General features: G+C 61.4%; 1 protein-coding gene across 2 annotated transcripts; it reads right to left on the bottom strand.

The window, feature by feature from the left end:
* Positions 1–81: 81 nt before the first annotated feature.
* CDHR2 (cadherin related family member 2) lies at positions 82–11,104 on the bottom strand. Of its 2 annotated transcripts, XM_064387677.1 has the most exons (33): positions 10,821–11,104; positions 9,858–9,923; positions 9,367–9,425; positions 8,978–9,043; positions 8,748–8,887; positions 8,519–8,572; positions 8,255–8,344; positions 7,391–7,480; positions 6,962–7,084; positions 6,737–6,880; positions 6,520–6,595; positions 6,225–6,331; positions 5,915–6,145; positions 5,672–5,827; positions 5,281–5,448; positions 4,952–5,013; positions 4,628–4,868; positions 4,309–4,545; positions 3,961–4,030; positions 3,259–3,873; positions 2,967–3,038; positions 2,645–2,694; positions 2,379–2,530; positions 2,091–2,193; positions 1,922–2,010; positions 1,656–1,730; positions 1,484–1,561; positions 1,344–1,404; positions 1,112–1,236; positions 838–951; positions 650–727; positions 486–546; positions 82–297 (listed from the first exon to the last, which is right to left on the bottom strand). In XM_064387677.1, exons 1-33 carry the CDS (start codon positions 11,048–11,050, stop codon positions 178–180), a joined length of 4,203 nt encoding a protein of 1,400 aa, XP_064243747.1. In that variant the 5' UTR covers positions 11,051–11,104; the 3' UTR covers positions 82–177. The 2 variants fall into 2 exon arrangements, with proteins under 2 accessions (XP_064243747.1, XP_064243748.1); XM_064387678.1 differs by lacking the exon at positions 10,821–11,104 and having other exon boundaries at positions 9,858–9,949.
* Positions 11,105–11,313: the final 209 nt, after the last annotated feature.

Genomic DNA, 11,313 nt, shown 5'->3' on the forward strand with positions numbered 1-11,313 from the left:
AGCACTTCACGCTGGGAGAGATGACTCCAAGCTGACTGAGCCCCCCAGGCAGTTGGGCTGATGACCACAGGACACTGTGACCCCCGTGGAACAGTTTTATTGCCAGACACTGAACATATCAACACTGAAGCAGCTGCCCGAGTCCTGCTCTGGCCCTGCTGCACCCTGTGAGCCCGCTCACAAGTCCGTGGTGGTGAAGGTGGTGTTGAGGTATGCTATTTTGGTGGGCTCCTTCAGGTCCAGGGCAGCCACCAGCACCTCCTTGTCAGTGGGGTCTGTTGGCTGCATTTTGACCTGCTGCAGGAGGAGAGTGGGGTCAGAAGGGATGGGGACAGAGAGGTAGGGCAGGGACACCTGTCCTTCCCTTCCCCTCTGTGGAGGGGTGCAGAGTAAAGGACACGAGGGGTCCATGAGGCCCTGGAGAGCACAGCAGAGAGAAGATGCAGGGTGCTCTGCCAAGCACTGGCAGCTCTTTGCACACTTACCTCGACCTCAAAGTTGTCATCTGCTGGTGCATTTACTGTATTTTCATCCAGGGAATTCACGCTGTGGAGAATGGAGGGTGGGAGGTAAAAAAGGACCCAGGCACTGGGGAAGTGAGGTACGAGGTGACAGCCTGTGACCTTTGGGACCTGCCCACAGAGCTCACCTGGTGACAGAGATGGAGTCCTCGTGGAAGCCCAGGTCGTGGGAGGGATCCAGCGGGTGGTTCAGCATGGGGTTGGCCCTGCTCAGGGATGGGTGGCAGGTAAGTGCTGCCCCTTGGGGCACTGCAGCCCCTGGATGTGGGGACAAGCCTGGTCTCTGCCCACCTGCTGCAGGGAGCCCCCCACTCACCCCTCAGCATTGTACTGGTTGGTGCCAGGGATGCCAGCTCCCTGCTGTGCTGTTGCAGGGTTGAATGTTGTGGCCACCTTCAGAGCCTTCATGGCATTCAGCTTCCTCTTGTAGCTGCAAAGGCCAGGGATGGGGTGGGTGAGAGGGGCAGGGAGCAGCTGGGCAGTGGGATGGGGTGGGCAGAAGAGGGTTGGAGGATGGGGATGGGTCTGGGGGTGCTGGTGAGGGTGGGGGCGGTGGGGGGTGGTAGGAGGGAGTGCAGGCAGTGAAGTACCTCCTGGTGGTGAGTACCAAAACCAGGGTCATGATGAGTATGAAGATGATCAGGAATGCTGCCAATCCTGCGATAATGCCAATCAGCTCCACCTCCTTGGTGGGCTTTGTCACCTCCCCGGGGCCCTGGCACAGAGCAGGGTTAGGGCACATTTCCAGCCAGTGAAACCCCCCCAGCCAGCCCCAAAGGGGTTGCTGGCCTCTCCCCGTGCCCCTTGCCTGGCCCCACTCACAATGACAGCCAGGCCCAGCTTCACCAGCTCAGCCAAGCCCACCGGGTCGGACTGAATGAGTCTGCCAAGGCAAGCAGAGGTGTGAGCAGCTGGGCTGGCTCCAGCACGTGGCAGTGCCCCTGCACAGCCCCAGCACTCACATGCTCAGGTCATTGACATCCAGGGCAGTGCCATTGCTGTACACGAAGTAAGCCTCCATCACCGACTTGGCATCCACGCTGCAGAACCACAGAGATGGGGGGAGTGTGGTGCCCTGCCCCAGGGTGACACCCCTGAGGCCACCACCACGTCCCCTTCCCCACCACCACTCACTGGGTGTCACGGGTGTCCTCCATGCTTCGGATGGCCACCACGTAGACTGCTGCCTTGGTCACGGTGGTCAGGGCCCTAGGAGCAAGAGGGGGGGGGAGCTGGGCTGGACATCCTGCTGTTCTGCTCACAGGAAGCAGACTGACCCCCTGAAGCCCCCTCCTCTGGTGGGGACCTGCCTGGCCCACCCTGTTCACAGTCCATGAAGCTGAGAGACACAGTCGGTGGGTCCATCCGTGCACCCCCAGCCCCGGCCCAGCACCCCTTACAATTTAATATTTTCGGAGTTACTCTGGACTTCTTCCACCGTTGTCACGAACTGGAGCCGCACGCGGTAGCTCTGATCCACCGTGAAGATCTGTGTGTGGGGACAGGGCTGAGCAGAGCTGGGCTGGGCGGGTGTGGTGTCCTGGGATGGGGTTTGGGGGTGACACTCACGCTCAGCACGGTCTGTGCTCTGTGCACCGGCTCCTCACCATCCCGAGCCTCCACCGTCACCTTGTACTGCCCCTTCAGAGATTCATCAAGGTTGCTGGCCACTCTGTGAGGATGGGACATCAGTGATCCCACTGCACTGCACTGCATGACCCCTGCCATCCCTCGAACTCCATCCTCCCTCCATGCCTAGGCAGGACTCCAGAAAGGCTTTGTCCCCTTTCCAGCCCACGCTGGCCCTGCAGCAGCTGCATCCCTCCCTCCCAGCCCAGCCCAGCCCCACGGCCTCACCGGATACTCCCGATGTAGGCGCCCTTGTCAGGTGTTGTGGACACCCCAAAGAGGTTCTCGAAGGGCCGACTGGCCCCGTTGTCCTCCACAAGCACCACACTGACGATGGAGAAGGTGATGGTTCCCCCCAGCCCTGAGTCAGCGTCTGTGGCCTGCAGGGACAGAGCATGGCAGGAGCACGGGTGGGAATGGCCCCTGCCTGCCCATGGTGGGGACAAGTGAACACGGCTGCACGGACTGACAGATACAGGCAGGCAGATCCTCACCTTCACAGTAGCCACTTGCAGTTCCACGGGAGAGATTTCGGGGACAACCACTGCCAGGAAGAGACAGATGGATGGTGCAGTCATGCTGGTGAGCAGCCAGACTTGCTGCAGACCCCACGCCCACACAGCCCCAGGGTTCCAAGCACCCACTGCTGCCCTTAGCCCCACAGCCTCCATGGAAAGCACTGAGTAACCCCAGCCTGGCCCCTGCACTCTCAGCCCTGCCCTGGGCTTGGGGAAGATCCTTGCTGCTGGTGAATGTGGCAGGGCATGTGTGGGTGCAGCGAGGAGCCCACGTGATGTGCCAACCCCAGCTGCTCACCAAAAGTCTCTGAGATGGCCTCGAAGACTGGCACGTTGTCATTCACATCAATAATGATGATCCTCAGCGTTTCTGCAAACGTCCCAAAAGCAGAGCTCTGATCACCAACAGAGCAGCCCTGCAGCACCATCCTCTGCTTCCTATGGGAGCTGTGTCCTCCCAAAAGGTCAAAAGAGGTGGGGACACCCTCCCTCTGTAGCCAAACCAGGCAGCCCCTGCCCTGCAGCCCACAGTTCCCGTGGGAGGTGGGAGAGGCAGGGGGCTGGGGAAGGGGCGGGCAGCGGGGCCGTACCGTTCTGGCTGTAGCGGTTGCCTTTCTCAGTGTACAGATCCTCCACCCTCAGCGTGAGCAGGACCCTGTCACACACCTCGTAGTCGATGTCCGAGCTGTTCACCAGCACCGAGCCGTTGGGGGCCAGCACGAACCAGCCCCAGCACACGTCCTCAGCACTGCTGTCCCCCTTGAAGCAGGCGACCGCCAGCTCCTCGAAGACCAGCGAGTGGTTGGTGTCAGGGTCGAAGGCACTCAGCGTGTGGATCAGACCCTGCTGTGTCCCGTTCTCAGCCACCGACACGTCCTGCAGTGAGCCTGGCAGGACGCTGGGGGACTCGTCATTGACATCTAGGATGTGGACTGTCACTGAGACGTTGGCCTTGTCCCCTGCGTTGTCTGCGGCCGTGTTCTCTGCAAGCACTGTCAGGGTGAAGAATTTCTGCTGCAGTGTGTCATAGTCCAGGGACGTCTCAGGGTCTACGGTCAGCTGCCCACTGTAGTTCCCTGGCCCCAGGCGGGTTGAGCGGATTAAGAAGTTGCTGGAGCCACTGCCTCTTTCAAGTCGGAATGAAATGCGGGAGTTGATCTCTGTCTGGTCAGCATCTGTGGCCTTCACCTCACCCACAAAGGACCCTGCAGGTGGAGACAGACACTGAGAGGGCAGTGGGCACTGACTCAGGGCCACTGCTGGTCCCACAAACCTGGCCATGCAACTTCTACCTGGAGAGTCTTCAAAGACTGAGAACTCATAGGACTGGTTGAGGAACACGGGAATGTTGTCATTCAGGTCCTGCAGAAGACAAAGCCCATGGCTGTAGCCCTTCCAGGAAACAGGATTCCCCACAGCCAGCTGGGGACAGGAGTGTGGGCACCTGCCTGCCCACAGGCAGGAGCTGCACAAGCCCTCTCCTGCCTCCCTGCATCAGCTATTCACTCTGCCCCCACAGAAAGCCTGGAGACACGGCAGCTCTGCCGCAGCCAAGGATTCCACAGCCCCGCCCTGCCCATCCATCCCAGTTCCAAGCCCCAGCCTGCCCCAGCATGTCCCTGCTTGTGCCCAGGGCTCACCCCCACGGTGATGGTGACGTTCACCGTGGTGTTCAGCGGTGGCTCGCCGTGGTCATACACCATCACTGTCACCACCATCTGTCCACGCTCATCTTCCACGGCTTCGCGGTCCAGTGGCTCCTTGCTGTGCATCTCACCTGTGTCTCCATTGACGGTAAAGTTGTCGCTGAACAGTCCTGGCAAGATCATGAAGCCCAGTTTGCTGTTGCAGGTGTCAGGCTCGTCATTGTCGATGGCCTGAAAAGGTCAGTGTTTGGAACAGGGCTGTCGGGCACCTCGGGGACAGTCCCTCCCCTCTGCCACCTCTGCTGGCACACACCTGGATCTGCGTGCTAACATTCTGCCCCTCTTCCACCGAGATGAAGTAGGAGCCAATGACCACGGGTGCCATGTCATTGGCGTCCAGCACGGTGATCTCCAGCACCGTGGTGCCCACCAGGCCGCCGCCATCCCTGGCCTGGAGGTTGGCGTAGTAGATGGAGCGAGTCTCCCGGTCCAGCAAGCTCCCGTCGTACACCAGCAGCGCCCCGGTTGTGGCGTTCACCGTGAAGGTGTTACGGCTGTGGCACACACAGAGCCTTCAGGCCTGGAGCCCGCTCTCCAGGACGATGCCCTGCTCGTGGCTGGCTGTGCCCGTACGTACATGTTCTCTGGGAGCAGCTGGTAGGTGATCTGGCCCAGGACACCGCTGTCTGGATCATAGGCCTAGAACACAGAAGGAACCATCTGGTCAATCTGTTTCAGCCCTCAGAGCAGTGATGGTCTGGGGCAGTGGCTGTTGGCAGTGAGCACCCCAAAAATGTGGTGCTGATAGGAGAGGGGTCCCACCCTTGAGTACCCACTGGTCCTGAGTCCTTCCTGTGCGTATGGAGAGGTCAGTGCCCTCAGCACGAGCTGTACTAAAAGTGCTAAGTGTGGCCAGTGCCCTGCTTGGGGATATTAGGTGTGCCCACTCCCTGCTCAGTGCCTGACCGTGATGTTTGGGGAGATGACGGTGCCGTCGGGGCTGTTCTCCATCACACTCAGGTTGTAGGTGCTCTGGGGGAACTCAGGGATGTGGTCATTGCTGTCAATGAGGTCAATGGTCACGGTGGCCGTGGAGCAGCAGTCTGTAGGGTTCCCTGTGTCATTGGCAATGATCTGCAGGATTGAAAAGGAACTGTGTCTCACATGAGCCTCCAAACTTTACAGAGACCTGTCACACTCCAGCCCAGCTGCCCTGCACCAAGCAAAGTGCCAGGGCAGAGTGCTGTTCTGCTTTACTCCTGAACTCTGCAAGAGAAGGGATGTGTCCCCACTGAGCCCAGTGCACACAGGGTGCAGGAACTGCCTCCACAGAGCAGGCCAGCCCTACAAGTCCCACCTGCACCACCATGACATGGCTTATCTCGTAGTCCACCAAGGATGAGTTTTGCACCAGGATCTGGACTTCCCCTGAGCCCACAATCGTCGTGGGGAACACAGTGAAGGCGTTGGCATTCGGACCCTGCAGGCTCAGCTCAAAACTGCTGTTGATGCCCTGCCAGGGAGGGACAAGAGCCAGGGTGAGTGGTGCAGCAAGGACAGACAGCAGCACCACAACCCAGCACCACGGGCAGGCTCCTACCTTATCTGGGTCGTAGGCAACAATGTTGAGGTTGGACACAGGCAGTCTGGTGGAGGAGTGCTCTATGATGCTGCCTGTGAAGCTGTTCTGAGCACTGGCAGAGAAGTTGCAGCTGGACAGGGAGCAGTTGTAGAACTGGGGCTTGTTGTCATTGACATCAGTCACCAAGATTGTCACCAGGGTGCTGGTCTGGGCCACCTTGCCGTGGATATCTAGGTGCTCCTCACGTGCCTGGGGAGGAGGAGAGAGCAGGTTGGAGGGCCCCAGAGAGAGGAAGAGGATGGGGTTCCCCTTGCCATCTCCTACTCACCGTGACTTCCAGCAGCACCTCCTCACTTGGCAGCTGCTCACGGTCCAGGGGCTCACTCACAGTGATGGTGCCCGTTGTGCCATTGATAACAAAAGGAACGCTGGCATCTAGGACAAGGAGACAGCAGGAACCAGTGGCAGCCGCGGGGAAAGGAAGGCCTGGTCCTCTCTCTGCCAGCAGGCCAGGCTGGCAGAGCCTGGGTGCCCAGAACCACTTTCCAGCATACCCCTGACCACCCCTCCTGCTCATCCCACTGTGTCATCCCCTGCCTGAGCCATGCTGCCCCATCACTCACTGGTGATGGTGTAGGAGATGCTGTCCTTCACCCCTGTGTCTTGGTCCATGGCAGTGACAGTCAGCACAGTGGTGCCCTGTGGGGACATGGCCATCAGGGAAGGACCTATGACATCTCCAGCTGCCCACAGGCCTGGTGGCCCAGCCCTTCAGGGCATAAGAGCCCCCAGGGAGGGCCAGGGGCAGGGACATGACACTGGGGCAGGCAGGATCCTCACCAGGTCGCAGTTCTCAGGCACAGAGCCTGAGTAGGGCTCATTGAGGAACCGTGGGTCCAGGTTGGGCATGTCCTTAATGGTCAGGGACAGGTAAGTAAAGCTCTTCTGGACGGTCCAGTTGTTGTGCAGCCATCCCCCACCATCCTGAGGAGCAGAGCAGAGCACCTCTCAGTCACCCAGCTCCCCTACCTGGCAGCCCTGCACCGCAGCCTGGATGGTCCCCACCTGGGCGAGGATCTTGATCTGGTAGAAAGTGTTCTTGGTGTAGTCCAGGGAGCCATTGAGCACCACACTCCCGTTGGTCAGGATGTAGAAGAGCTGGAGATTGTTCATGTTGTCTGGGATCACCTGAGCAGGGGACATCAGCCTGTGTCACCAAGGCAGGGAGCAGAGGTGTCCCAGCAGAGATGGGGGCTCCATCCCCATCCTCCTGCCAGGCTTGGCCCATGGGGACCCCCAACATTTACACCCAATCACCTGGCTCATCCCCAGCCTGAAACTGAAACCACTTTGCATCCACTGCCCAAAACCTCCCTGCACCCCAGAGATATCAGTGTGCCCTGGCCGTGTCCCCCAGCACCTGAGCAGCACAGGGGGGGCTCAGGGGTGGGCTTTGGGTATGGTGTGACCCACTCCACAGAGCCCCGTGCTCACCTCCTCGATGCTGTAGCTGACTTTGGAGGCGTTCCCAGTGTCGCTGTCGTTGGCAAACACGCTGTAGATGATGCTGTGCACAGCCGTGTTCTGGGCACACGGGGGTGGTGGACACAGAGCAGGGCGTGATGCTGGGCCCTGCCAGCCCTGCCCTGGCACGCTGTGGCCCTGCAGGGCTGCTGGCACTGCCCAGTGCCGTGGGACACACAGGGACGAGCTGCTGCGCTCGCTCAGAGGGTGCACCCTCTCTCTGCCCTCTCTCAGAGGCTGGACCCCCTCTCTGCCCTCCCTCAGAGGCTGGACCCCCTCTCTGCCCTCTCTCAGAGCTGGACCCCCTCTCTGCCCTCGCTCAGAGCTGGACCCCCTCTCTGCCCTCCATCAGAGGCTGGACCCCCTCTCTGCCCTCACTCAGAAGCTGGACCCCCTCTCTGCCCTCACTCAGAGGCTGGACCCCCTCTCTGCCCTCCCTGGGGGGCAGAGGCTCCACCCCAGCCCCGGAGCTGCTGGATGGGGTCGGAGTGAGCCCCACGCCCCATCTACACCTTGATCCAGTGTCACGGTGTCTGGGCTGGCAGGTAGCTTGGGCACACCCTGAACTCTTTGCAAGGGCAGAGTCCCCGTCACATTCCAGCCTCTCAGGGTGACGCAGAGGCTCCCACCGGGAATTGCCCTGGTGACAGGGTGCTCCCAGGTGCTGGCTGCACCGTGCACAGCCCCACGCCCAGGCACACTGTCACCACACGCCCAGTGTGGTCACACTGTTCCCAGCCTGTTGCTGTCCCACTGCTGGCACACCCGTGCCACAGGAGCCACCCAGCACCCCTGCCCTGCTGCCCAGGGGACTGGGAGGTCCCAGGGAGGTACCTCGGGGATGATGGCATTATATGGCAGGCGCTGGAAGACAGGGGCGTTGTCATTGCGGTCCTCCACGATGATGGTGACTTTTTTGGAAACCTACCAGGTGTCAGAGAGGGCACAAGGATGGGGGTGTGGGGGATGGTGGGCAGCAGAGCTGGGTGCAGTGCTGGCACCCCCTGCCCACCCTGGCTAGCCAGCCAGCATCACCCACCTGCTCCCCAGTGAGCCCTGCCCGTGGGGGCTGCCTCCCTGCAGCCACCCAGCACTCACCTCGTTATTCACCCCATCCGACACCATGGCGATGATGGTGAGCCTGGCCTGGAGCTGAGGGGACACAAGGCAGGACTTGGTCAGGGCCAAGGTGAAGCTCAGTCCTTGGATGGCTGAGCCCCAGCTTCTGTGAGGACAACTTTCCCCCCAGGAGCTGGGAGTGACCCACAGGCTCTGCCCTCCATCCCATACCCACCCAGGGACATCTGGCCCCATCCTCTGCCCTCACCTCACGGTCCAGGGAGCTCCTCAGGGTCACCCTGCCTGATGTGGAGTTAACAGAGAAGTAGAAGGCGTCTGTCCCTCCGATTTGGTAGGTGAGAGGGTCGTTGTCTAGGTCATAAGCCTTCAGCTGGAAAGCAAGCTGGTCTGGGGGCACAGGCAGTGTCAGCCCCTGCCCGAGAGCCCCCCAGTCACTCCTCTGACACCCCAGGCCCCTCCTGAGCCCGCCCTGCTCACCCAGCTCCAGGTCCTCAGGCACGTAGAAGATGGTCACATTGAGGATGGGGACAGTGTTCCCTGAAACTGCAGGGAAGAGGGGCTGAGCAGCATCACCGTGCTGGGCTGCACGTCTGGCAGCACTCCTCAGCTCCTCCTCAGCTCCCAGCCGTGCTTTGGGTCTCCATGGCAGGCAGGGGAACCCCAGCCCTGTCCTTGTGCTCATCCCACCCCTCCAGAGCACGTCCCTGCTGTCCAGCCCTGCCCTGCCCTGCCCGGGGTCCCCAGTGGGGCAGGCAGCAGTTTTGGGGCTGCAGCTTCCCCCAGGGAATGGAGAAAGAGTGCTGGAGGTTGAAGGCAGCTCCAGCACCTCGCACCCAGCCATGCCAGGCGCCAAGAGGAGTCCTTACCTGCTGCCAGGAGGAAGGGGAGCAGCGCCAAGGAGCGCCATGCCATCCTGCCAGGATGCCTGCGGGCACACAGCAGGGAGCAAACACCTCAGAGACTGAGGCCTGCCCCCCAAACCCCTCAGGGGAGCAGCCACCAGGGCAGGAGAGGTGCTGGTGGGGACAGTCCCCTCTGCTGAGCAAACACCAGGCTCCTCACTGCACTCCTGGGCACGGGCTCCTCGAGGACATGGCATGGGAGGATGGGGTAGAAGAGGCTGTAGGTGTGCCAGGGGGACCCCAGGAGCCTGTCCTGGGCATGGCTGGAGGCTCCGCTGCTTGTGCCCAGCAGGGCCTCTCCAAGCAGAGCTGGGAGTCCCAGAGTAACCCTGGTGTGACCACGGTGTGTCCCTCCTTGTGCCAGGGCCCGTGGGCAGCTCCACGGGTGACAGACACCCCCAGCTCCCCCCATGCAGCCAGGTGCCCGTGGGGGGATAGGAGCTGGCATCCCTTACCTGTGGCTGTGTCCCTGGGGATGCTGCCTCTGCACTCTCGTCTTGGCACTGCCAGACCTTTGCCTCCTGCAGTAAACATGTTCGTCAATCATTAACTGCAATTAAGGGGTGAGAAATCCCTCTCCTGTCTTCTGTATTCCTTGTTCTCTCGTCCCACAGCTCCCACCCAGCTCAGCTCCAGGCTCCCTGCCCAAAACCAAGTCCCCAGGTCTCCATACTGGGTGCTGTTCCCCAGGATCCAGCCACTCCAGCCTGCACCCATGGGACCCCCAGCTGCCAGAAGGGGTGTGGAGCCTGCAGGGATGCAGAGGGACCCCAAACCACCCCAGGAGCCCAAAGGGGGGTTAGGGAAATGCCCTGCATCCCCTGGGCTGGGGACACTGGGGTCCTACCAGGACAGAGGGTGGGCACCAACCTTGTAGTGTGGCCACAGGGGCGGGTGCCTGGGGCCCTCTGCACCCCCTGCCACCCACTCCCCTGCCCAGCAGCTTGGCCCAGCCTCCCTGACCTACTTCAGACCCGCTAGGGACAAGGCTGGATTGTCCAGCTCTGCTCAGGCAGAAAAGGGCTGGGAGGTGGTGGTGGGGGGGCATGGCCAGCCTGCTGGACCCCCGCATCCATGGCCCTATTCCCTGGGGAACCCACGGGGCCTGGATGCCGGAGAAACTCTGGAATCTCTCCAGACACTCAGCCTGCTCTGAGGTTCCCACCTCATCCCACACCTGGGTCAGAGAACCCCCAGAGAAGGGGCTACAGGGGACAGACTGTGACCACCCCTTAGCAAACCTCTCCTGAGCTGTTCCAGGGCCACCCCAGCTCCTGCACTCATCCTCACAGACACCCCATGAGCTGCCTGCGGTTACCCCCAGAGTCCCCCAGGGCTCTCCTCCCCAGAGATTCCAGGGGCTGGTGCCAGACACCGTTCTTCCAACTGCCCCTCGCTGTCCTGGGGCACTTCCACACCTCCCAGGGTGTCCTGAGGCATCCACAGCTGCCTGAAAGGAGGTTGTAGCCAGGTGGGAGTCGACCTCTTCCCCCTGGCAACTAGTGAAGGTTAAGCTGGACATCAGGAAGGATTTCTTCACGGGAAGGTTTGCCAGGCGCTGGAATGGGCTGCCCAGGGAGGTGGTGGCATCACCGTCCCTGGAATGTTTAAGGAAAGACTGGATGCGGCACTCAGGTCTAGCTGACATGGTGGTGTCGGGTCACAGGTTGGGCTGCATGACCTCAGAGACCTTTTCCAGCCTAATTAATTCCGTGATTCCCCAATTCCTGTGGCGGTCCCGGTGCGGTGCGGGAGTGCGCGGCCGCTCGGAGCATTACGGCCGGGCGCTCGGCTCCGCTCGGCTCAGTTCGGCCGCGCCGCTCTTCGGCTCATTACGGCAGCGGGCGCGCCCATCGGCGCGGCGCGGGGGGGGAGAGGCGGCGCTGCGCGGGGAGGGGGGGGCAGCGCGGC

The sequence above is a fragment of the Passer domesticus genome, chromosome 13, assembly GCF_036417665.1.
Source record: "Passer domesticus isolate bPasDom1 chromosome 13, bPasDom1.hap1, whole genome shotgun sequence".
Lineage (NCBI taxonomy): Eukaryota > Metazoa > Chordata > Aves > Passeriformes > Passeridae > Passer > Passer domesticus.

Bases quoted from the DNA above. Each gene is read 5' to 3' on its own strand.
- CDHR2 (XM_064387677.1), bottom strand. From the start codon at position 11,050: ATGTCAGCTAGACCTGAGTGCCGCATCCAGTCTTTCCTTAAACATTCC. The intron at 9,924-10,820 runs GTGTGGAAGTGC...TGTTTACTGCAG, and splicing joins GCCTCAGGACACCCTGGGAG to GAGGCAAAGGTCTGGCAGTG. The intron at 4,031-4,308 runs GTGAGCCCTGGG...TGTCTTCTGCAG, and splicing joins ACGTCACCATCACCGTGGGG to GACCTGAATGACAACATTCC.